Raw genomic sequence first — 25,686 nt, forward strand, 5'->3', positions numbered from 1 at the left:
TGTCTGCATTATGTTCTGCTGTAATATAGACTAAGACAGTATTGAATCCTAAATTCATCACTAACAAATGTGTTTATTGGGCAGACTGTGACTCTGACACGACCATCTGCAGATCCTGCTCAGACTTCTCAGCGTCTTACGGCAAATACACTACCGCCTACCTCATCTGTTGCGCCAGCGACTATCACAGGCACAACACCACCTTCTACATATACAGTACAAACAAACAGGACCTCTCCAGCAACTAACAAGTCTCTGTCTCCTATTGCATCAAAACCCCCAGGCTTAGCAGTAGCAGCAGCACCTAAAACACAAAGTCCAGCTCAGAATGCAGCAGTATTACCACAGGACAACTCTCAAGACAAGCTTGCTGAGCAAGTAAAGCTGGTGAGATTTTTTATTTTTCCCTGAAACTTACGATCAGTTAACTCAGACAAATAAATAACAATTAACACAAGCTATGTGTTTGAGTTATGAAAATGGGCTATTTTTCAGGGGAGTGGGGTATTTGTTTGGTTTTTTAGTCTGCTTTACATACTGAGTTCTGCTTCAAAGAAGTTGAAGAAGACTTACTGATCTTCATACTGTTGTTGTTTTATCCTTTCTCTATTATATTGATTCTATCTACTCATTCCAGGTGACTGCAATCTTATCTATTTTTATAGCTAACTGCAGATGTTGTTCTGCCTATTTAACAGGAACATCATAGAGAACTTGTTTTTTTCACAAAATCAAGTAGTATTAATAATGGAGATATATTTATCCTCCATGGATAAATACATCTGCAATTACCATTTATGAATAAAACCAGAATTATTTTGATTGCAGTTTGCATCTGCCTTGTAACTTGTTTTTTGTGCTGCCCAGTGAACCATTTTTATCCTGTCATTTAGCAAAGTACTTCTTGTAATACAGGTTGAAGTACTGTGATTCTCTTTATGCATATGTTGAATTTAGTCCAGTAATTTTGTTATTGATGCGGTGTTCAGACTTGATTTTTGTAATGCATGTGCCATGCTGTTACACCTCTTTTTGCTGTCAATTATTTTGATAGAGTGGGAGCAATTATTATTTTTCTATTTGGCTACTGGTTTAGGTACATTCTCCAGCTTCATCATAAATATATGTACTTCTTTTTAAGGAAAATCAAATCCATCAGCGAATAGCAGAACTGAGAAAGGAAGGTTTATGGTCCCTGAGGCGACTGCCTAAACTCCAAGAGGCTCCAAGACCAAAATCTCACTGGGATTATTTGCTGGAAGAAATGCAGTGGATGGCAACTGATTTTGCCCAAGAGAGAAAGTGGAAGATGGCAACTGCTAAGAAGGTACTTGAAAAACATTTTTTGACTCACAACAATTGGTCTTGGTATCACTCAGCTTGGTAGCAAAGCTACTTAAATGTTCTTTTTCTACAGATAGAAGTGATGAGAATATAAGGCACCGATGTTTAACTTAAATGAGAGGCCATGTTGTCAGCTTTGGATATTCTAGCGTTTGAAACAGACTAGATAATTGCGTTGATTGTAGATGCAAATAATAGTTTTGGGTTTTGTGGATTTTATTCCTCTGGAAATCAAGTATCTTGTTTAGGGGACCTAGTCAATATGTTGACTGTGTCATATTTAAAAAGTACAGCTATTGTGCCTGTCTCACAAATCAGTTATTCCCTCTCAGTGAAGAGTAAATACAGAATTTTGTAAATAACTTCCATTGGGTGTGGTTATCTGTCTAATTCTTTTTTCTTAATCTCAGAAAAAGAAAAAGGAGAAACCATGGAGTTCTAAGGACAGCAGTGGAAACATGGTAGAGAACTGTTTCCATAGGGGAAGAGAGCAGCACAGTGGGAATAATTAAGTCAGTGATGGAATGAAAATCAGGGTGGTCTGAGATGAAATATATAAAATCTATTTATTTACAATAAGCAGGAGTTTTCTGTGGATTCCAACAATGTAGCACCTTCTTTTGATACATTTATGAGCAGTCTGGGGTAATGAAGAGAGCAACTGGAAGTCATTAAAGTACCATGTTGTTTTCTATTGTATATTCTGAAATGATGGAAACTCAGAACTCTGTTCCTTATAAGCAAAGTACTGAAATAGGTGTATCATTTTGTAAAATGAAGATCGGCATTTTGAATATAATTTAAATCTGGATTTGAAGCACTTACTCTGTGGCCAATGGTAGGTTTTTAAGAATAGGAGGAACAGGAAGGGCAAATATGAAATGATCCTTCCTCTGGCAGTATGCTTCAAACTTCTGGAAGTCAATGTTTTAGGGACCTCCTGAGCTAAAGGTTGCAATCACCTCAGTCTTTAACAGCCATTGACTATCTTTCGCTCATGTATGTATGCTCTTTTTAAACTCATTTTTCCTTTGGTCTCTGACATTTTGTGGTGTGATTTCTATGACTTCATATGTGCTGTCTAAAAAAAAGGTTTCTTTTGTGTGTTTGCTGCTAATTTCAGTAGATTTTTTTTTTCTAATTTTTTGTGTTGAGAGAGAGTAGTTTCCTACTTGATTGCTTAGTTATAGTTCTTGTATTTTCTTTTTTCCTTCGAGTTTCATGTCTGTTGTTTTCCTGGCACGGTAAGACTTAGAAATACTGGAGGTAAGTGCTATGAGTGTAAAGCTATGGTCAACATCTGGCTGCTGATAACCACTATAATCTTAAGAAACGCAGTGAAGTGTATTTTAAAGTAACCTAATTCAGTATCTCTCATGGTATTTTAGATGGTAAGAACTGTGGCTCGTTATCATGAAGAAAAGAAACTTAATGAAGAGCGAGCTAAAAGGGAAGAACAAAACAAACTAAGGCGAATTGCTGCATCAATTGCTAGAGAAATAGAATACTTCTGGTCTAACATTGAACAGGTAAGATACTGATAAGCACTTGTGCAAGTCATACTCTTTTTTTCATCTTCAGTAATTTATTTATAAAATTTAAGTGCTTTATTAGACTTGATTTACATTTTAGGTTGTTGAAATAAAACTGCAAATTGAATTTCAAGAGAAAAGAAAAAAAGCTTTGAATTTAAAGAGAATTTCAAGGAAAGGTAATTGTATTCCATTTCATAAGAAATCCAGTATAAATTCTGATGCTATTGTCTTAAATAATTTCACTCAGTGGAGTTTAATCTTGTTGGTGATAGAGTTGTGAGATGCTAATAGGTTGTGAATGGAATTGAACTATCAGTTATGGGGTTTTTTTATGGTTTTGTGCTAGGTATTGTTCATATTTCTTGTGGTTTATGTTGAATACATTTAAAAATTCACGTAAGAAACATAAAATTGCTAAGCAACTAATGCATACATCAAGTATATAATTTTCCAGGTAGGGATACAAAACCTGCAGAAGACCTTTTGTTGGAAAAAGAAAGTGAAATGGTAAGTCTTTCTGTTTCTTAAAAAAACCCATCAAATTAGTTTATGACCACCTGCATGAAAAAGTTTTAATAAAAGTGAAATGTTTTCCTTAAGTACATGATGGATAATTTACATCATGTAAATTTACATGATGATAAATGGATTTCTGTGCAGTTACTGTCAATATAACGTATTGTTGTAAGCACAAACACCATTTTTTCTGGTTATGAACCACAACTTTTAACAGGGAAGTGAATTGCGGTTGATACATGCCTTTTAAAGGAAGAATTCATACTTAATGGCTTTGAATCAGGCATTCTAAGATTGCAGGACCAAAAAAATGTACAAATTAATTGCCATACTTTGTTTTGGGCAGGAGTTTCATCTGCTGTAACCTGGGGTAAACTTTGTGGGGCATGAAAACATGTTTTCAACTGTTCAACTGTGATTTATGTGCTGGGAGATGTAGGTTTATGGTACAGAATGGATCAGACTGCATGAAAGTTAGGTATCTTTTGGCCTAGACAAAATGTCTGCTAGGGTGCCTTGGCTACATCTGTGCAATTGGAAAAAAAAAGGGTGAGGGATTGTTCTGAGGCCCTGAGCCATCTGGCATAGTACAGCTGATGCCCACTTGCTGCAATGCTCCCCTTTCACGAACCAGAATGCCTGCATCTGAGTTTCCTGTTAGGAACAAGCTTTAGCATGTGTTTATCAGCCAAACTGTGGCCTCACACTGTCTGGGGGTTAATTTGCACAGGCTAAACCATCCTATGGAGTATGCTGGCCAGCTGAGAGTGAACAATTGTAGGCCTGTGCCATGTCCCTTTTTTATTGACTAGTGAAAATTTAGTCCTTAATTCTAACCTGGGTAAAAGTTTTGTGCCTCAGTAATGTTTTTAAGGGAAAGAGTGTACTGTGGCTCTGTGCCACAGCTGGCCCTGAGTAATTTGAACAAACATTTGAAGTGGCTGATTGCATGCTACCTTCGATACAGAAGCAGAGTGTCTGTTTTTGTGTGACCAGGAAAGTGCTAATAGGTGTTAAGTGTCTATTAGCGAACGCTGCTGTGATTGCAAGGCACTTGTTGCTTTCTTTAAAAAGCAAAGAAAAACCTCCCTAACTTTGTTCTCTATGATTTTACATATTTTAATTATTTGATGCTAGGGTTCTTCATCATGTGGAAGGAAAAGAAAGGCAAGCACATCTTTGACTGATGAGGAAGGTAAGTCACTTTTCAAAATTGTGCTGTATATTTCAAAATGTGTTGTATATTAAAACCTCAAAGCCACAGGTTTACAGTCTGTTACTGCACGGATGCAGTGCTTTTCAAAAACCAAATAGCAACCCTCATCCTTTTCTTAGAGAGATTAGATAGTCAATTAGGTAGTAAATTTTCCTTAAAAGAGCTTCAGTGAAAATTTGAAAATAAAATTTTCACCTGAAAACACACAGCCATCATTGTTGATAGATTTTAGTTCTTTCTGTCCTCATTCATTCGTTCCTCAAACCTTGCTAGTGGTCTTAAACTTCTTTTGAGGATTTTAGACTGAATAACCCACCTACTTTAGCTCCTTTCTTGTGACGACATCTGTGTCATGTTTCTGATAAAGAAAATCCCGTTTAAAGCTACACGATAACCTTTCTCTGGTGACCATTGCTAACCAACACGTAAGAGTTCAAGACTGCCTTTTGTCCTGAGACAGAAGTGCTCCTCTCCTCTACACTTAGAAGAGTTCTACGTATAGTTGCTCCCAGACTTTCTCATTTTCCATACGTGTCTCATTCTTTTCGAATCCTGCTAATTTATAATTTTCTATTGTAGTACACAGGCATATTACTACAAACTCCCTGAATTATTGTGTAATTTGAATGCCAAGGTTAGCATTTGTTTTTATTTTAGTTGAAGATGAAGAAGAAACAATTGAAGAACAAGAAGCTAAAGAAGGAAACATAAACCATCAAACTGAATTGTCTAATCTAGCCAAAGAAGGTAGGCGCGTACCTTGATTCCTCTCTGTGGTGGGCTCTGAAATAACAGGTGAACACATGCAGTGGGTATTGTATTTGTAAATAGGGTTATAAATGAGCAGTTAAATGTGTTCAGATGTTCAGCCATATGCAATCTGTATTTATTTTTTTTCTGTTTAGAAATTTGTAGCAGTTAGTTTATGGGATGATGATGGACATCTGTACTTTATAAAGTGGTCCCTATACTTAAATAGTTATCACACAGGATAGCTTGAGAAAAAGTATTTCTCTACAGAAGCACTGTGTTTCTTTAAAACTTCACACCAAAAGAACCATAGAATGGTTTGGGTTGAAAGGGACCTTAAAGATCATCGAGTTCCAACCCCCCCTGCCATGGGCAGTGACACCTCCCACGAGACCAGGTTGCTCAAAGTTCCATCCAGCCTGGCCTTGAACACCTCCAGGGATGGGGCAGCCACAGCTTCTCCGGGCAACCTGGGCCAGTGCCTCACCACCCTCACAGTGAAAAATGTCTTCCTGATATCTGATCTAAATCTCCTCTCTTCCAGTTTGAAGCCATTACCCCTCGTCCTATCACTACACTGCCTGATAAAAGTCCCTCTCCATCTTTCCTGTAGCCCCTTTAGGGACTAGCAGGGGCTACAAGGTCTCTCTGGAGCTTTCTCTTCTCCAGGCTGAACAACCCCAGCTCTCTCAGCCTATTCTAACAGCAGAGGTGCCCCAGTGCTCTGGTCATCTTCATGGCCTCATCTGGACCTGCTCCAACAGGTCTATGTCCTCCTTATGTTGGTGGCCCCAGAGCTGGACGCAGTACTCCAGGTGGGATGTACCCAGAGCAGAGCAGAGGGGCAGAATCCCCTCCCTGGCCCTGCTGGCCACCCTGCTGGGGTTGCAGCCCAGGGTACTCTCAACCTAAGTTCTAGGAATGCATGATAAATACTTAAAACCAGAAGTGTATTAGATTGAACATTCTATCATCAATAGATAATATAGTCCAGAGTGTCTCAGAAGGGTTTTGTGACCCACCTGATAAGCCTGAAAGGGCCCTGAAGTGCTGATCTTGGGGGGTATAAATACTTGAAGATAAAGGGTCTTTTAGAGACAATCTCCGGCCAGTAGCTCTCTTTCATTAGCAACATAACAATAACTGCTCTGCTGAGCTTGATGTATGCAAAGTATCCCATAGGGATCACTTCACTTATCATGGTAAAAACCTTGCTGATTTTTAGAGGCAAGCTTCACATTAAGCTATGCTCTCCTGGCAATTAATACGCAGTTTCCAAATCCGTTTGTTTGGTCTGTTTGGCAGCTTAGTGGCTGCAGCCAGCTGGCCAGTTGGAGGGATTATAACTCTTGGCCAGTCAGCCACGTTCCTAATGAGGATGGTTTCCTGATTGACTGGCCACCGCCAGCATGCACATTCCCACTTCAACAGCTCAGACCAGGGATCGTGGAGATACTGTTTAGTGGGGTTAAGGTAAAGGTCAGTTTTGAAACTCTGAAGTCTTGAATTGTCTGTCAGCCACTCAGCTGGATTTGATGCCCCTACCTCCCCAGCCAGTGGTTTACTGTCAGTTTGGATGGTGGGTTTGTAATATAGTACGAAACAAGCTGGGTGAGCAAATGGCTTGGTGTGATGCCAAGTGTTCTCTGTAATCGAGGTCATTAAGTAAATATTACCATCATCCACCTAATAATTACTTCTTTAATTAACTTCTGATTAGAGAACTGGCTTTGTATAATTGTGAAGAATGTAATGAAGTTAAAAACAATGGTATTGATTGTTAAAAGTTTTGATATTTTTAAACTTGCATCCTTTAATGACCTTCAGCTGAATTGCCTCTGGAGGATTTACTAAAGATGTATGAAGGTGCCTTTGCAGAAAATTTTCACTGGCCCCAGCCGAAGCCTGACAGTGAAGAGGATAGCAGTGAGGAAGGTAAATTACTTCTTGTTTAGAAGAATTTATGCTGACTTACAAGGTGAAATAAATAGATTGGCTCTTCAGGTCTCTGTTAAATGACATTTTATACTAGGGAGAACAAATACTGAGTGAATCACATTTAAAATGTTTTTTATTTTTTAAGTGAAGAAGAGTGTTATATACAAGAATGAATGGAAAGTACCCTGGCTTTCTTGCTAAACATTTGGAATGATCATTAGAAAAATTAGCTTTATTCCTGTTATTACTAAATATTTTTGGGTAATGATCTGTGAAGAATTTCTTCCTTTTTTTTCATTTCTCAACTCATGAAAAGAAGGCAGTGTTTGCCTGTGTTAAAGTCAAGATGTGTCAGATTCTCAGGAACAATAGTGAGCCATAGAATAGCCTCACTAGACTGAATTAAACAGCACACTTCATGGCTAGCTATTATTACACAGTTGCCATCTGTTCTGTATTGAAGTGATGATAGAATTACATATTTGAGGACAGGTTTTAGGTAGTATGAGAGGACCTCCCTGGAAGTTGTGGAAAGCTAATGGTCATGTTAGTCTAGCTGGTGTGAACATCCAGAACATGTACGTGATCCTAAACTTAGGCTATTTTCATTTTAGCTTGACTAGCTTGAAAATCATAGAATTGTTTTTAAAAGTTAGCTGCCTTCTTTTAGACCCTGTCTGACTTCTAGCCATCTCAGTTCCTTTGTGTAACCGCTACTTAAGTTTATTTTAAATGCCAATGTAATTTTTCTCTTTCATAGAAATGGAAGACCATATCTCTGATAGGGAGAGTCCTCAGAAAGAAGTTGTCCTCATAGACTCCCTTCTTAGCATTGACCAGTACAAGAGTATAGACAGATCAAGTCCCCCAAAGAAGCATATGCGAGACATATCAGAAGTGGCTGCTGCAGCAGAAATGCTGTTACCTAAAGGCAGCTCTAGGATAACAACAGCGGTAAGACTCCCTATTTTCTGCTACTCTGTGTGCTTACTTTTACATAAAGGATGTGTTTTTTCATGATTTCACAGATTTTGGCAACAAATTACAATAGATACTTTCTAATTATTGAACTATAGAATGGTTATGCTTTATGACATGCTCCCTGAATTTAACTCAGAAAAAAAGTATCAAATCATGCACATTACAGGTAAAATACAATACTCCATCGCTACTGTATGGGCCCCTCAGAGAATATCAGAAGATTGGGCTTGATTGGCTGGCAAAGCTCTACAGGAAGAATCTCAATGGCATTCTGGCAGACGAGGCTGGGCTTGGAAAAACAGTACAAATTATCGCCTTTTTTGCCCACTTGGCTTGTAATGAAGGTAAGTTCACTTTAGACAAGTACTGGGCCAGCTTATCTTTGTGAATTGTAGTCTAGAGTAATTTTTTTTTTTTTTTCCTGAACCATATCAGACTTTAGTTAATGCACGGAGTGAGATTGTGCCAGAAAAACTTTCTTAGATTGTGTGACATAGCGGTGTCTTCTTATCAAATACACCATTTGATCAATATGCTGTTACCTGCTAGGTGATAAAATTCTGAAGCCTAGTTTACTAGTATAAAAAAGCCTCACAAAATGTTTAACAACCAGATGGCCACAGATAGACTTGTCCATCCAACTATTCATATTACTTCTTGAATTTAACGGTCTCGTGTATCATCTTGGATGTTGCTAATAGTAGTGTTGTATTGAGTTTGGTTTAAGAATATAGGTAAGGCAAAGCTTGTTGTGGAGGTAGTATCTCTTACTCAAGCAGTTGATGTAGTTGAGGGAAAAATAGATATAAGGTGCACAAGGGATACTTGAGGTCTGAAAAATAATAAAGAATAGATTAGTCATTAAAATATCCCTGTTATCATTAAAATGAGATCCAATAACAAATTTAGTGCACTACACTTAAAGAATCAGGGGAGAATATAAGCCATGTGAATTGTCAGGAATCTCTTTCTACTGTTAATTGCTATGTTTCCCCTTCTGTAGGTAATTGGGGCCCTCACCTTGTTGTTGTACGGAGCTGTAACATACTGAAATGGGAGCTGGAATTGAAACGCTGGTGCCCAGGGTTGAAAATACTTCTCTACTTTGGCAGCCAAAGGGAACTTAGGGCAAAAAGACAGGTACTGTGTTTTACAACTCTCACACTGTTGTATTTAGCATTTTAGATGACAAGGCTCTTCCTTTAACCTGCATTTATCTATATGTTCCTTACATCCTGATGGGATATGAGAAGTTTTTAACACTACGAGTTGGTTTACAAAGACTTTCACACCTAACAGTTTTAGATTTTCAAAGGCATTTTTGGAACTCCCTTGGTATTGAGCAATACATGCAAAACTTAACCTGCTTTCTGAACTGACTGTAATTTAAAGACCAAGACTGTCTTTTAGAATGTTTTGAGTCATAGCATCTTTCTCTTCTTAGTAAAGAAATAGCTGCTTGTTAAGGTACTTGAGAGTTCTGCCCTAGCTTTTCTGTCTCATCCTCTCTTTCCTTTTCTATAGGAATGGACAGAACCCAACAGCTTCAATGTGTGCATCACTTCCTACAAACAGCTGTTCAAAGGCCACACAGCATTTATGAAAATGCGATGGAAATACTTGATAGTAGATGAGATGCAACAAATAAAGAACATGACTGAGAAACACTGGGAGGCACTTTTCAGTCTCCGCAGGTACGGAGCGGAGAATTGTCTTTCTGCTGGCAGTGACCTTTTCTCTCTTCATGTGACACAGTTCTCTTCTTAACAGAAAACTGATAAAAAAACTCTTGATTTGGTCTGTCCAAAAGGCACCTAAGGAGGTGCCTTTAGTTAAAACAATCGGGATTCAGAGATGTGCTCAGCATCTTTTGTTGCCGCTGTCGTAACACTGTAATTCTTCTTTGACGATACTCTGTGTTCCCAAACAGATCCTCTTGTATGTTCCGATACTCTGCAGTGAGGAAGCTCATTTAGTGGTATCATCAAGATTAAAAAGATAATTTATCCTAGATTTAATTTTATTAGCACTAATTATTTCTTCTGTGTATCTGACAAACCTAAAGCTATAGTGTTTGACTATTGGTGTCCTTTTCATAATGATACTAGTTAAATGCTGTATTGGTTAAAAAAAAAATCTTCTTTTATTATTCACAGCCAGCATCGTTTGCTTCTGATAGACACTCCTCTGCATAACACATTGATGGAGCTGTGGACCATGGTACATTTTCTGATACCGGGAATTTCCAGACCTTATCTCGATTTTCCAGTAAAAGCAGCTAATGAGGAGAACCAGGATTATTGCCATAAACTGGTCATCAGGTTACACAGAGTACGTTGTCATTTTTTTCCTCATCTGTTTTACTACAGTAGTTAAACTGTTGGGGGGGGGGGCAGGGAGGGAAGAAAAGGAAGAAATTAAAAGATGAGGTTCAGCTCAAAATTTCTGGCCTTCCTTAACACTTTGTTCAGTTCAGACAGGAAGTGCTGCTGAAAGCATGGGTTTCTGCTGCCAGAATAGTATGGAGATTTCTTTTTAAAAATAAGACAAGGCTCAGTTTTTGAAGCACAATATGCAGAAGTTAAAGAACAAATTAATGCCTATACAACTGCGTGCATAGCAATGTGATTGTATATGGCATATGAGATTTATCACATCAGATGTTTTAGGTGTGAATATAGCTTCCTGTTGTAAAGCAGCATCTTTGAAGTGAGAAATCTTTTTCCCTCAATTATGAAATGTTTCAGATGATTCAGCCATTTATTTTGCGAAGATCAAAGAGAGACGTTGAAAAGCAGCTAACAAAGAAATACGAACATGTGCTAAAGTGTCGTCTTTCTAGTCGACAAAAAGCTATGTATGAAGATGTCATATTACAACCAGGGTAAGGACTCAAAACAGTAGATGAAAAAGGCTGTCGTTTTGGTGCTTGAGCAAGATGATAAATGATTGTCATGGTTGGAAGTGTCTTAGTGTTTTTCTGAAGTTTTCCAATATGACCAGTGAATAGAATATGATTACCTTGTAAACTAAAATTACAGGCAAGTGATGCTATGGGCCTAATGAAAAACAGGCATTTACCTCTGGAACTTAAAAATCAGGTTGTAATGGTTGCTGCTATTTTTGTTTTAAGGTTTGTCTCTAATGAGTGGTTCTTTATTTGTTAAAGCCCACGGTGTTTCTCCTCCCACCCGCCCATGTACCTGTGCTGTGATAGCAAGTGGTTATTGATGGGTGCAGGGATGAAACAGAACCAAAGCAGGTAGAGGACAGGGAGCTGGTTAGGTCATATTGACTGTAAAGTAGCACTGATCATTAAGTTTCATGTTTCGAAATTTACATTTGGTACAGGGCTATTTAAAATGCTCTAGAAAGATCCAAGTAAAATCTAAGCTTGTTTTAAGGCCTCTGCATAACATACTGCATTGCAAGTTCTCACCTTGCTGATTTAGAGACATCTCCATAAAGGCTGTATTTAAATGAATGTATTTCTGTATAAATTATTTGGTAGAACCCAAGAAGCCCTCAAAAGTGGACACTTCATTAGTGTCCTGCATGTCCTGATGCAGCTGCAACGGATTTGTAATCACCCTGATCTGATAAACCCTCGGCTGTCAAGTACCTCTTATGTATCAGAAACCCTGGAATATAGAACTGCGTCTCTGGTACTGAGCGCCCTAGAAAGGGATATTTGGAAGGTGAGTAGAAAAATAAACTTTTTTTTTTTTTTTCCTCTCTTGGTGCCCTTGTAGAATTTCAGTGCTTAGTATTGTTTTCTTATGCATCATAAGTCTTGTTGAAGTTTATAAATAGAAGGAATTTACTGTTCCGTAACTGTGCCTGCTAAGTGCGTACTTGCTGCATCTTTTTCATAATAATAGTTTGAGCTTTTCAAGTGATTTGTAATCAGTAATTTTTCATGAACTACTTGCTCAAAGAGAAATTACCTTTGCTTTCATCATAGTCATGTTTGCAGGAATTTTGTGAAAACACACTGGGTGGCACAGTGCTTACTTATGGCATTCTGTAATTTTCTTTCTGCTTTCAGTAGCTAAAGGAGAGCAAGACTTACTCTTTCTCACATAAGAGTAAACACTGATTCGCTGACTAAATTAGTACACTTCTGTCAATCCATTTGAAGTACCACTATTTGTGTTATCGTTAAAGAAGTGATCCCCCTCTTTGAGAGAATCAAAGGAAATAATTGCATTAGAGAGAAGTATGAGTAAAGCAGCAGACGAGATGATCTTTTTGGTTGATTTTATTTCCGTCCTTCATATTTTTCTACTCCTAAATCATATGCGTGCCCTTATAGTTTGGCATTTGAGCTCAATAGTTAACAAACACCTTCTAAGAGTTCTGCTTAGTTCTTTGGAAATTATGGTATATGATTGTGTGGTATATTGTTAAATGTGACTTGCTTTGATTTCCATAACTGGCTAGTGATTTCAATTCTTTTTCTACCAATACTGATGCTTAAAATAGGACTGTCAGCTTAAGATATATTTCCAAGGTTTTAGACAGTTTTGGCCAATAATTAATAGTTTACTTTTTAAACTTAACAGGATTTATTTCAAGTTAAAAAGTAAAATACAGAAAAATTCAGCATAGAACATAGAGAGGACTTAACTGTTCTGGTTGTCACATAAAATAAACCTTATTTCACATTGTTCCTAGGAATCAGACCTGTCTCTTTTTGATCTCATTGGAATGGAAACCAAAATGACTCACTATGAAGCACAAATGTTGCCAAAACAAAAGGTTACTAGAAAGCTGATTGAAGAAATCTACAGCTCCCCACCAGCACCGGCTAGGCCCAACCCAGTGAAGCTCAAACCAAGCAGGTACGTACAGCTGCCCTCCTTTGGAGTTGCAAGAGAAAAATGTAGTTCTGTTGCTGCATTTGCAGAGTTCTCTCTGCATCTCTGGTGATGCGATTCACACAAAACCTCAGAGTTGACTTTGCATTTTATTATTGTATTGCTTTCTTGTTTACCCTTGAAAATAGGGATTCTATTTTAATAGTTTTTTGAGGCATACAATTCCATTTGAAGTTTGTATAAACAAACTTTTTTTTTTATAAACAAACTATGGATTTCCCACAGTTTTTATTTCACTAGCAGATGAATTTTATTCTTGGAGTCCTTGTTTATGGCAAGGGAGCGTTGTTTTGTAAAATCAGCATGGAAATAATTCTTCAAGACTAAGCTGGGCCTACAGTGTTAGCTGTGCTTGCAGTGTTTATAAGAGACATCAAGTTTTATAGCAGTAAATTTGTGGGAGTATTTTTTTCCTAGTGAAGCAGGGATCTCAAACTAATGTGGAACTGTTTTTCTGATGCAAAGGATCTGCCTGATGACCTGCTGGCGTGTTGATGTCTCACTGGAAATGATAGGAGAGCCCCATTCTTTTTCCAGCTATTGGGCTAGGCTTTTTAAGCTGTTTGCTGAAATTCTGATGCATCCTGCATTAAATTGGATGCCTGCAGTGGAAGTTTTCTTCTTTTTCGGACTTAGCAAAACTGTTTTATAGAATGTCCATGTGTGAAGTTTCCTGAACTGGTGAGTCTTGCCAGCTTCAGCCGTCTGCGAGAAAGAGACTAGCATGTGATGTGACTTTCCTCGGGTGATAGAGTTTATTTTTAAAGCTCAAACTGTGATCTTCCTATAGACTTGGACTTTTCATATTCTTTTCAGGTTGTTTCAACCTGTTCAGTATGGTCAGAAACCTGAGGGCAGGACTGTAGTTTTCCCGAGCACTCAAGTTCAACGCACGGTGACCACAGCGACAGTAACGCAACAGGGACAAGTCCGAGGAAGATCACCCATCGCTACGGTGTCCTCAAATCAAGGTAAGAGGGTTAGCACTAGGTTGGTCACCGGAACTTCTGCATTGACTATACAAGTTAGTCTGTTCGTAGAACTCCTTTTCCCTCTAGCTTAATGGTCTAGAATACTAATAGCTTAAAAATACCAACAGACTAATTGCCAGTAAATTGCCCCACTAGTTTCTACAGTATGATCTGCCAGTATAATGCAAAACTAAGCTTTGTGTAACCTAACTGTTAGCGTATGGAGTAAATATGGCACAGTTGGTATTTAAACCCTGATCACATGTAATGTTCTATCAAAGATGGGAATTTACAGTGCTTTTGTGTATTTATTTAACCTTTAAACAATGCTTTCCAAATATATAATGTTGTAAAAATAGGATGGAGTAAAAGGTATGGATAGAAAACCCAGTCTGTAAGGTCAAGCCATTCCTGTAGCCGTTTTAATATCCTGTTGGAAGGTTTCTTTTTAATGCAGGTTGTTTAAAAGAGCGGAGTTAAAACCTCTAACAGCTTGCACAAACAACCCTTATTGATTGCAGCCGCAGCAGCACAGTTTCAGACAACTCAGGCTTCCACCAGTGCTCCGAGACACCAGCCCGCAGCGACCTTCAGCACAGCAACTAGCGCAGCCCTCCCTGTGAAACCGCGGGGCCAGACCTCTGCACCAGCCTCGCAGCTGGGCCAGGCCCAGCCGCAGCCCCCCCCGCACACCGTCCAACAGAGTGTGCTGCCCCAGAGGCTGGTTCTCACCTCCCAGGCCCAGGCACGGTTGCCTAGTAAGTGGCCTCCCCTTTCCAGGTTTCTCCCACCTTTTGTACTACAACGAGGTTAAGTTACTAGGCACCCTAAAAAATGTGTACAGAATCGTTGTTTTTTTTTCACTCTTCTGATTAGCCTTGCTCAGTGCGTTGCTTATGACCAAGGAAAATCAAAAATTGGATAAGAAACAATAGAATTGCTGTGGACATACATTAGCGGTGTCAACTTAATCTCCTGTTTCTGCATGTTTCTTCTGCTGGCAAGACTTCCTTCAGACCAAACGTTTTAGCTCTTTCCTAATTATTCCTTTCATATTAAACACTAATCCATCTGCTAAAGGCCTCTCTCGCAGAGAGGAATGTGGCAACTGTTAGGCAGAGAAAAGCGATGAGGCTTTGCTTTTAAGGTTGTATGTGCACTGCCTATTAGCATGTGTATAGAGTACTGAGCACTGATGTATTAATTTTATCTCTGAGGTAATGCACTGCCTTTACAAAAGCTAAATTTTCACGCCAATGTTTTCTCAGTATCACAAAACTTAAATGCTTAAATGCCTCTAACCTTTCTGCATTTAAATCACAAAAAGCTTGGTCCTTGTCGCGTTAAAGCTTTTTGGTTCGTCTAAGTGCAGATCGCTTAATATAAATCATGTTTCATCAGCAAATTTCAGGCCATTTCAAATGTGTATTTACAGTGCCACATGTGTGAGTGAATATTTTTGTCTCTTCCTTAAACCTTCCTTCGTGCTCTTGAAAAGGCAGTGAAAATCACTTTAATGTCTCTACTTGTTCTGTTACAAAGTGTCACATGAGTTTTCAGGTAGCTCTTAACTTTTTTGCTAATGAGAGTGATAACTTCTAAAATGTTGATGTTCTTACCCTTTAAACAATCAGCTTTTTTCCAGTTTGTCCAACAAATCTAGAAAGCAATACCTGCTTAACTTTTATATGACACTTTTGATGCACTAAGTATAATTATGCATGGAAGGCGCTTCAGCACCAGTTTACTAACCAAAACTTAGACTTGTAAATATTGAATGATCTGCCTCCCGCTTTGGTGTTTATTTTTTTTTTTAATGCCTGTTTCCCTCCTTAACAGGTGGTGAGGTAGTAAAAATAGCCCAGCTGGCTTCTATAGCAGGAGCACAAGGCAGAATCGCTCAGCCAGAGACCCCTGTAACACTGCAGTTCCAAGGGAACAAGTTCACTTTATCCCATAGTCAACTTCGCCAGCTCACTGCAGGGCAGCCCTTGCAGTTACAAGGTACTTATTTCAAAACAGGGAGTTTTCCTTTATTTAGAATGCTCATGTTTTGATATGGGCAGCACATTCCTTGTTGCTATATGTTAAGGAGATTTTTCCATCCCCTCTGCTTGTAGTGTTCTGCTCTACCTGTTTTCTGTGTGAAATAGGGATAACAAGGTAGCTCTGTTTTGAAAAATAAATGCCTATCAAACGAAAGACAAGGTTATTTTCTTTTTTTTTTCTTCTTCTATGTTTTTCAAGATTTTATTCTTAAATTTGTTCTCACATGTATGCAATACAGCTAAAGTAAGGTGAGGCATTATTTCAGATAAAGGCCCTGATGAGCAGAAACAGACAAAACTGAGGATGTTCTTGGTTTGTTCTGAAATGGTGTAAACAATACTTCAAGATCAGTGTGTTTCTGAATTTGGACCCACCTATTATCCCGACCTGAATGCCCTACCTACAATCTATTTTTCCTCAAATTTCCCTTGCTGGTGGTATGTGTATTGCCAAGATTTAGATTGATACCCCTACAATGTGAAACTCCTCTTTAACTATGAAGACTTAGATGTTTCTCTCCTATCCAGTATTATGGAACTTTAAATCAGATTGGTGTCACGAACTTGTCTGGGAAAATGTAACATGGGTTGAAACGGTCAGTAACAGTCAGTTTGTTAGAGTAGTATCTTTTGCTAGAGGATGGTATTTATTCTTCTCCACTCTATCCAGCCTAATTTTTTTTAAAATCCTCCATTGCAGGAAGTGTTCTTCAGATTGTTTCGGCACCCGGTCAGCAGTATTTGAGACCTCAGGGTCCGGTTGTCATGCAGACAGTTTCCCAAGCGGGAACTGTTCAGAACGCTCTGAATGCTTTAGGAAACCAGCATCAAGCAGGTGTCCCAACTTCCACAGCGGTGACACAGCAAGGTGGGTTTCCCAGCCTGAAGAAATGTCTCCGTTTAAACATTCAGTGACTAAAATCACATTGAGATACAACTCCAAATTGTTATAGGTGGTATTTCTGTAAGTTGAGTTCAGAAGCAGGTAAACTTACGAAGCAAATTCTTCTGATTTGTGCATGATGTGTACTGGAGTTTTAGATAAATTTTGAGTACAGACTTAGGAGAGCTTGAAACTGTATTAAATACATAGAAATTTTTCTTACCAGTTAAGTCTTAGGTCAGATTTTTGTGACAAGAAGTGAGTTTGAAATACTTTGTTAATTTTTTTCAAAGAAAGATCAGGGTGATTATTTTTTATACTGACAGAGAATGTCCAGCAATTCTCTCCATTTTTCCATACTGATTTTGCTTTTATCTAATTTCCTTTGCTTTTCTGTCTAATCAAGCTACTGTTTTCCCTTTCCCTCTGCAAATACTGCTTAGGTGTTTGGTTCCTTGCTGCAAATGCGATCAGTTCCTTGCTTAAAAACACATTCAAGATGTTGATCAAAAACAATAGAGAAATTGCTGCCTAGGATGCATTTAAAACAAACCAGCAGATTGTTAAATGATGATAAATGCAATGCTAGGAGTTAGTTCCCTGGAAATGGCCATCTGCTGTAATTTTCTCAGGACATAAGCCATTCCCTCAAAACAGAGTATTTACTGCTCCTTTTTGAGGTATTAATGTGCCCTTGAAGTTTGTATTTTGACTGTCTGAAGAGTAAGCATCTCATCATAAAATGGGAGAGGACGCTTCAACAGCCTCCCAAGTGTTGGGAGGTAAAGGATTTCTGTCATAGTTTGGAAGATCTGTGGCTCGAACGTTTCACCCTCCAGCTCTGATTATGTTAGAGGTGCTCCTAATACGGCCACAGTTCAGAATGAAAATTGATGTAAGATTTCTACAAAAACTCGCACTTCTTACTACTCTCATAATGGTAAAAAGAGAGCAACTGTTAAAAGCAATAATAACTGAAGTACTATTTCCAATTGAGAAAAGAAAACGTTACTATTTTTGCTGTGCATCTTTGGAGGAAGATGTAAAGCATATTGAAAATAATTAGACTTCCTGAATTTTGGATAAAATGCCAAATTCCAAAGCATTGGGTGATTGGAAACTATAATTGCTGGGCTCATGTGGAGCTGTGTAGTAAGATCGGATTTATACTGGCCATATCTGCATTAGCTTGTTTGTAATAAAAATGTGGAAAGGCAAAGCTTAAAGCTCTGCATGCTCCTTGGAGTCTATTATTCTTAATGTAAGGGCTGGCACCTGCTTGTTAACTTGAATGCAGTTCTTCATGGTGTACTGACTCCCCACTAAATACAGTTTCACAGTGAGTAGTGGAGGGTTGTGCTGCTTTTCTAGTACAAATAATCAAATATCTAATGTGTATCTAAGTACAAATTTGCAATACCCAATGGACATTTAGAGTAAAGATTTGTCTGCAATTATGATCTGCTACAGTTATTAAGTGTCTCCTTATTGAAAATAATAAATGAAACCAATCTTCAGAAGAATAAATATATAAACACAAGGTTTATCCTCAGTTTGTATTCCAGGTAGAACTGCAGTTACTAATTTGTCATCTGGGGAGATGGGAGCAGCGTTAAAACCAGCACCTACACATGGACAATCACAGGTACTTAATTTTTATTTTCTTCTGGAAACACAACTGTCAGCATTGATACTAAGTCCGTATAACAGTTGGAAGCTATAGTTTACAAAGCTGGAATTACTTAGGTACTTTGATGATTACAGAGTAGTTAAAAACCCCTAACTTTAGTGGGTGTTTCGGGTTGACAGATCTGGTGCATCTTCATCTGTAATCCATAGTTTAAAACAAATTCTGGTGTATAAAGCAGCTAAAAGCTTTTTTTGTGCTGTGATAGCAGACAGGTTCTTATAACTATAATATATCATAATTATGTAGTATTGCATAAATAAAGGAATCATAAGATTTTCTACGTGTTTTGAACACAAAGGCAATTGGGCAAACTCTTATAGATTTCTAATCTTAAGAAGTTTTTAGAAAAGATACTCAAGCAACCTACAAAGCGTAGGGAAACATCAAGTATATTGTAAGCTGTGCATGAACCTATGCCTTATTGAAATGTCCCAAATACAAATGGTTAATTTTGTTCTATTTCCAAAACTATGAAAATGTACTTTAGAAAAAGCAAGCAGATACTAACCTAAGACAGAATTGACTCTTTTATGAGAGTTGAATTTAGTTGCAGTCTTCAAATTTTATCCAGAATTTACACCTTTTGTGATTGGTCTAAGTAATTGTTACAATCTGGGATGCTGGTGGTATAAAGCACACAGTAGTCTGATCCCCATGGCTTCATTCTAAAGAAACTCAAATTCCTAAGTGGCTGTGATGAGCAGCAAATGTTTATTTTTTTTCAACTTTTCTTGGCAAAGGAAACATATGAAGAAAAGAACCGGCTTTTGAAGGAGCGCCTGGACAGAATATTTTCTGGCAACGAGCGCCGTTGTTCCCGGGCCCCAGTGTATGGCAGGGACTTGCTGAGTGTGTGTTCTCTGGCTGGTGGGAGCAAGCCCTCCCAGTTGCCTTCCAGTGGGGACAACAGCTGGAGGTGGGCTGGCTTCGTGAACTGTTGCCTTTCTTCAAGTGCCTCCGGAGGCCCAAGTAACCCATTGCAAGAAATGATCCTGACTTTGGTTCAGCAACAAGAATCCCTAAAGGATGTTGTTAACAGGTAACATGTGACTCTGCCTTGTCAGCCTTTACCACGTTTAGTTATTTCTTAAACACTCCTTTTCAAAAAAGCTTTAAAACCTTGTTTCTGTTCATGAGCTTGTTTGGTTTAGACTGATTTATTCAGCAGTAAAGGGCGTGCAGTATAAACATAAAAGTAACAGTAAATTGTGTTTCTTTTAGGGTCTTGATAATAAGAGATTTCAGTGCCTCATTCCTAATTTCAAGCCCAAATTCAGCTGACCATACTTCAGCTTACATTCTTATGCTTTGGATTTACTTCCAAGTAGGTACCTCTTGGAGCCAACCAACAAGAGTTAAGACACAGAGACATAGGCAGAAGCTAGTTTAGGTAAAGCTGACATTTAGTGGATTGTGTGCAGAGCGATAGCTGCAGTTTTCTAGAAACATGAAACGCAATTAGGACTCCTCAAACCTTTTTGGATTGTTAATAAGTTTGTTGCGATGGGCGTTTCTTGTGTTTGAGCTCCAGTGACTGAATACAGTGGTCACGGTGCAAACACCCTGACAGAAGCTATCATCAAAGCATCCAGAACAAAACAAAAAGATAAAGGGAGATAGAGAATGTTAACACTTTGAACTTGCGCAGTGCTTACAAAGTCACTTTAACAAAGTGGTTAGATAATAGCGTAAAAATACATCCTTGTCAGGATGAAAATTATTGCTGCAGACGATTGTTTTGTATGTAATTCTTTAAACTGGTATTCCGTTGTTCTGATGCTTTTCTCAGGGCTCTCTTCGTATTGCCAGCTGCAGTTGCTGCTCCCCCATGTTTGTACGTAGCGAATCCCCCCCCTTCGTACAGTCACAGACTGAAACTCCTCAAGCACAATCTCAAGCAGATGGCAGCTCCGCACTTGCACCGGTTACAGCAGATCACGACTCCGCACTTGCTGCAGTTCCCAGACCTCCGGCTGGTGCAGTATGACTCAGGTAAAGGAGGACATTTAGTGATAATATTTTGGTAATTTCCCGTTTCACAGGAGTGGAATGTCTGTATAAAAACGATTATTGGTTTTCTTGTTTGAAATATAGGAAAATTAGAAGCTCTTGCTGTCTTGCTTCAAAAGTTGAAATCCGAAGGGCGCCGTGTGCTGATTTTGTCCCAGATGATTCTGATGTTGGACATACTGGAATTGTTCCTGAATTTCCATTTCCTCACGTTTGTGAGGATTGACGAATACGCTAACCATGAACAACGGCAGGTAAGTTTGCCCTAATGGTCGTCCACTGGCACAGCAACATGTGCTGCTCAGGCTTTTATACACCGCAGCAGGGGAAGGAAATTTGCCTTATTCCTTTACTCATTTTGAAACACTTGACTTGGTTTTGTCTGGATTTTATTAGGCTATAGTGAATTTGGTTTGGTATTTTATTTTGGTTTATGGTTTATTTACTCCTTTCTTTTATTCTGTTTATGTAGGAGCTGATGAAAATTTTCAACAGAGACAAGCGCATTTTCTGTGCCATCCTTTCCTCTCACAGTCGTTCCACGGGAGTCAATCTTGTTGAGGCAGACACTGTTGTGTTCTATGACAATGACCTAAACCCAGTGATGGATGCAAAAGCTCAGGAATGGTGTGACAGAATTGGGAGATGTAAAGATATCCATATATACAGGTGATGGTTACAGATCAGTGACTGCTTTAACATGCTTTCATGTAAGGTTAATTCAGATAGTGCTGCTCTGTATGATCTGAGATGAAGTGGAAATGGAGCTAAAAACTTCATCTCACTCAGTAAAAAAGATGCCAGGTTATCATATGAAAACGTGGTCTTTCTTAACAGCAAATGTAATTAATGAATCACACTTGCATGGTTTTTATCTTTTATGTGGAATTTTTTAAGTGAGGTGTTTTTTGATTTTTTTTTTTTAATTATTTTTTTAAATTACACGAATTGTTAAAACTTTAAAGTAGAAGTATGTATTTTGTTCTTGGCCTGTATCAGAACTAAAAAAAAAAACCAACAACACAAACTATGACATTTTAAAAGTTCAGTGTTATTCTCTAAGGGCAATTTCACTTTTTGTTTCCAAAAGCTGTTTTGGAAATGACTTACCGGATTTCTGTTCTCTTCTTTTTCCTCTCTCTTTTAGGCTTGTCAGTGGTAATTCTGTAGAAGAGAAGCTTTTGAAAAACGGCACAAAGGACTTGATCAGAGAAGTAGCTGCTCAGGGAAATGACTATTCCATGGCCTTTTTAACACAGGTAAGTTAATGTTCAAAATATGTTCAAACACCTGTGTTGCAGTGTTTAATAAATTCAGACATCTGTGTTGAAGTGTTTAATAACAGCTTAGTAGAAATCTGTTTGGGCTGGAATTAATAGGTAAGCATAGTAGATTTCAGGATTGCTTGAACTTAGGTGTTAGGGCCACATTCCCTCAAATCCTGCCCATGTACCTTCATTCCATTACGTGTGTAGAGATGCAGAGGCACCAACAATGTTGGTGCTGTGAAGATGCAGAAGGCAGTGATTGCCCTGATGAAGCTGCTCCATCCCCTTTTGGCATTCCCAGTATGGTGGTGCAGGACAACACCGAACACTTTATTCTAGTGTAAACACTTTATTCTACTCTGTCCTACAAGAGAAAGTTACAGAAGAGAAAACAGACATTTTTCTAATTTTTCTAGAAATAATAGGTATAGGTTTATTTTTTCGTTAGTCAGTCCATAGTTTATAAGGTCACTTGAACCTGAGCTAATTGAAAGTTATATTAAAAAGTAGAATGATCCTGAAAGCTGAATGTACTTTTTCTTTTTTTTTTTTTTTTTTTTTAACTTACCAAGCAAACGATTCAGGAATTGTTTGAGGTTCATTCTCCTATGGAGGATTCTGGATTTAGAGTGAAAGCAGAAGAATTTGTAGTACTTTCTCAAGAGCCATCTCCAGCAGAAAATATTTCACCTAAAGTTGCGAGACCATTCATAGAGGTAATTATTAACACATACATTAAAAATACAGCTGTGCAACGTTAGTATTAAACAGCTGCCTTAGCTTTTTTTATTTGGGTAAATTCTGTCAACTTTTTTCCTGGTATTTTTATGTTATTTTGTCATTTTCCTCATAACAAAATTTCCAAAAGCCCATGGCTGAGTTGTGTACTTTCTGGGAACTGTTTCTCTTGCCTCAGCAGAGACTTATTCCAGAAATTTGTGTTGGATTTCAGTGAACTACTTAGGAGGTTTCTTTCCGTATATTTGAAGTCTTCATTATTTTTAAAATACATCTTTCTAAAAGGCCCTCAACAGTATTGAACAAGAGGATGAGGAGTCAATTGATCGCATACAGGAAATAGGATCAGAGTCAAGCATTGAACCTTTAATCACAGAACTCTGCGAGACAAAATACAATGAGGAGCCCTCACAGCTGCAGGAGTTAGTTGCTGTTGTGGATCAGGTACAATGACTTTCCATGAATATTTGGTTAAAAAGGAAGATTTAGGTAAAATATTTCAATTTGTTTGCAGTCTGGCATTAGAGCAACTTTGTTGTCTGTGGGATTGATACTGCCATTAAATGGATGGGAAATCTCCTGCTGATTTAAGATGTTAAGCCAACAGAGAGGGAGATTAGTTCTAAGGAGAGCTTTGATACAGTCTACTTCAGTTAGCATTTCTTTTATTGTCCTCAATACTAACTTTTTTTTTTCCTTGATATATTCTCTCAGCTGACTCCAATTGAGAAGTATGCTTTGAATTATTTAGAGCTCTTCCATGTTTCAGTTGATGAGAATGAGCCACGGTTGAATGAGGTAAAACAAGTCATTCTTTTCGATGTTGTTCTGTCACACAAGCAGGTTTATATTTTCAATGTGAAGTGGAAGTTTCTCCAATGATGGGGAACATATTGTAGGCATTTCTGTGATCTTCTCTTGCTATATTGCTTGCTTCTCTTGCTTCTCTTGCTATATATCTTGCATCGTAATGCCTTAGAGAGAGCTTGTTATTTGGGGATTCTCTTGTTTTAAGCATGTGTCAGTTCTTAATTTCTGTTTTATAAAATGGGAATGACATTCTTCAGCACAGCTCAGCAAATATTTGTTGTACTCCATTGATAGCAGGGGAAAAAATTTAATTAATTTCAATGAGCCTGCTTATTTGGGTAAAGGAGGTGTGTTCTGCTTGTCTTGGTGGTTTAACCAAAATTCTGAGTTTCCTTTACTTTGAGGGTTTAAAGACCCTCAACAGAGACAAAAAAATCACTTGTAAATGATTGTGAATGTACCTGTTAAGAAATTGCTGTAAGATTTCTATGCCTGAAAATATCAAAGTTTAAGGAGTTCGTCCATAAAAATACAAATCCAGTGTCTGTTACTGCATAAAGTTTATAAGGAATCTGACTTTCATCTAGATGGAATTGAAAACTGCAAAGAAAGCATGGGAAGTCCAGCATATGAAGGAGTTAAAGGAAAAAGAGCAAAAAATGCTTTGGGACGATGAAGAGGAACTGCTAACATACACTCGGGAGGATGCATACAACAAAGTAATTCCTCATTAGTCTTGGTTTTTTTCAGTAGTGTATTTCTTAACAGTTATTCTGAGAATACCTTTTCCTTCAGGGTTCAGTTGGATCATTTGAACTATATTCTCTTTTTGCTTTCTAGGAATATGTCTATGAAGGTCCAGATGGACAAACTGAAATAATGCCAGTAAGTAAAAGTAACACCAGGCAGCCTAAATAGGCTTTTCATTTTTTGAAATGTAAAGATCAGTGGAAAGTTAATATTGCAGTAACTACAGATTTTGTTCTGTGCAGCTTTGGACTCCTCCCACTCCACCTCAGGATGACAATGATATCTACATTGATTCTGTTATGTGCCTGATGTATGACACCACCCCTATTCCAGAATCAAAGTTGCCTCCGGTGTATGTCAGAAAGGAACGTAAACGACACAAAACAGATCCGTCTGGTAAATGTTTGTTCAAAACTGTTCTGATTGATTGCTGAAAGTTAAAAAAAAAAAAAAATCAGGGTTTTTTTCATACCTCTTACATGTCTGGTCCAGTAAAGATCAAATTTGCAGGTTTGAAGACATGAAAATTCTTGTCTCATCGTGATCATGAAGCAATAGAATCACTGGAAGCCCCAGTTCTTACAGTGTGTCTATTTAGACATAGAGTTGTTTTTAAAAGGACAGTTTTAGAAGACAGACATTCTACTATGTAACTTAGGGCATGGCTGATCTTACTTTCTGCCAGGCTCTGTTTAGTTACTGATAGAACACTTTTAAGAGGCAGTGGGGAATACTCTGTACACATGTAAGAGCATTTTGCGGCTCTAAGAAGTAAAAGAATCAAAGAATGGTAGTAACTATTCACCAAGAATGTGCGGGGTTTTTTTGTCTTAGCTGCAGGTAGGAAGAAAAAGCAGCGTCATGGAGAGACAGTTATTCCACCTCGTTCGCTTTTTGATCGAGCAACTCCAGGAATGTTGAAAATGCGCCGAGAAGGCAAAGAGCAAAAGAAAAACATCTTGTTGAAACAACAAACGCAGTTTGCGAAGCCTTTGCCGACTCTTGTCAAACCAGCTGCTGAGGCTGGACAGGATAATCCGGAGTGGTTGATCAGTGAAGATTGGGCACTTCTGCAGGTCAGATGATACCTGCGCTTTCTGCTGTTATTTATTGTATTTTTGCTTCTAATTTCAGAAATGGCTCTTTCTGCACTTTATCTCATCAAGGTTATTTCTAATTCTTAATGGTTAGTTTGGCATTTTGCTGATGTAACTCAGAACAGATTGCCTATCATTTGTGTTTCTGTAAGGAAAAACTAAAGGTTAAACTACAGAATGCATGATTAAGTCCTATTTTTGTTGTAGAGACCACTTACTGTTATGTTCCAGATTAGTTGTGCTGGCTGAATGTCAGATAAT

The 25,686-nt window shown here is 38.2% G+C and overlaps 1 protein-coding gene across 1 annotated transcript in view; it reads left to right on the forward strand.

The window, feature by feature from the left end:
• Positions 1-25,686, forward strand: part of LOC141472642 (E1A-binding protein p400-like) — a 49,127-nt gene that overhangs the window by 9,352 nt on the left and 14,089 nt on the right. The window contains exons 6-38 of the mRNA XM_074159793.1: positions 85-387; positions 1,142-1,327; positions 2,733-2,873; positions 2,977-3,055; positions 3,334-3,386; positions 4,533-4,590; positions 5,269-5,358; positions 7,189-7,296; positions 8,060-8,253; positions 8,447-8,624; positions 9,284-9,420; positions 9,805-9,974; positions 10,437-10,611; positions 11,028-11,164; positions 11,792-11,978; positions 12,958-13,124; positions 13,977-14,131; positions 14,653-14,889; positions 15,971-16,135; positions 16,880-17,047; positions 18,616-18,707; positions 19,493-19,791; positions 20,542-20,744; positions 20,847-21,016; positions 21,235-21,431; positions 21,910-22,021; positions 22,603-22,746; positions 23,054-23,212; positions 23,483-23,566; positions 24,166-24,297; positions 24,419-24,463; positions 24,571-24,724; positions 25,163-25,404. Of these exons, the coding sequence (XP_074015894.1) occupies positions 85-387; positions 1,142-1,327; positions 2,733-2,873; positions 2,977-3,055; positions 3,334-3,386; positions 4,533-4,590; positions 5,269-5,358; positions 7,189-7,296; positions 8,060-8,253; positions 8,447-8,624; positions 9,284-9,420; positions 9,805-9,974; positions 10,437-10,611; positions 11,028-11,164; positions 11,792-11,978; positions 12,958-13,124; positions 13,977-14,131; positions 14,653-14,889; positions 15,971-16,135; positions 16,880-17,047; positions 18,616-18,707; positions 19,493-19,791; positions 20,542-20,744; positions 20,847-21,016; positions 21,235-21,431; positions 21,910-22,021; positions 22,603-22,746; positions 23,054-23,212; positions 23,483-23,566; positions 24,166-24,297; positions 24,419-24,463; positions 24,571-24,724; positions 25,163-25,404 (5,121 nt within the window). The remainder of the gene's footprint in view (positions 1-84; positions 388-1,141; positions 1,328-2,732; positions 2,874-2,976; positions 3,056-3,333; positions 3,387-4,532; positions 4,591-5,268; positions 5,359-7,188; positions 7,297-8,059; positions 8,254-8,446; positions 8,625-9,283; positions 9,421-9,804; positions 9,975-10,436; positions 10,612-11,027; positions 11,165-11,791; positions 11,979-12,957; positions 13,125-13,976; positions 14,132-14,652; positions 14,890-15,970; positions 16,136-16,879; positions 17,048-18,615; positions 18,708-19,492; positions 19,792-20,541; positions 20,745-20,846; positions 21,017-21,234; positions 21,432-21,909; positions 22,022-22,602; positions 22,747-23,053; positions 23,213-23,482; positions 23,567-24,165; positions 24,298-24,418; positions 24,464-24,570; positions 24,725-25,162; positions 25,405-25,686) is intronic.

Source organism: Numenius arquata, chromosome 16, assembly GCF_964106895.1.
Source record: "Numenius arquata chromosome 16, bNumArq3.hap1.1, whole genome shotgun sequence".
NCBI lineage: Eukaryota > Metazoa > Chordata > Aves > Charadriiformes > Scolopacidae > Numenius > Numenius arquata.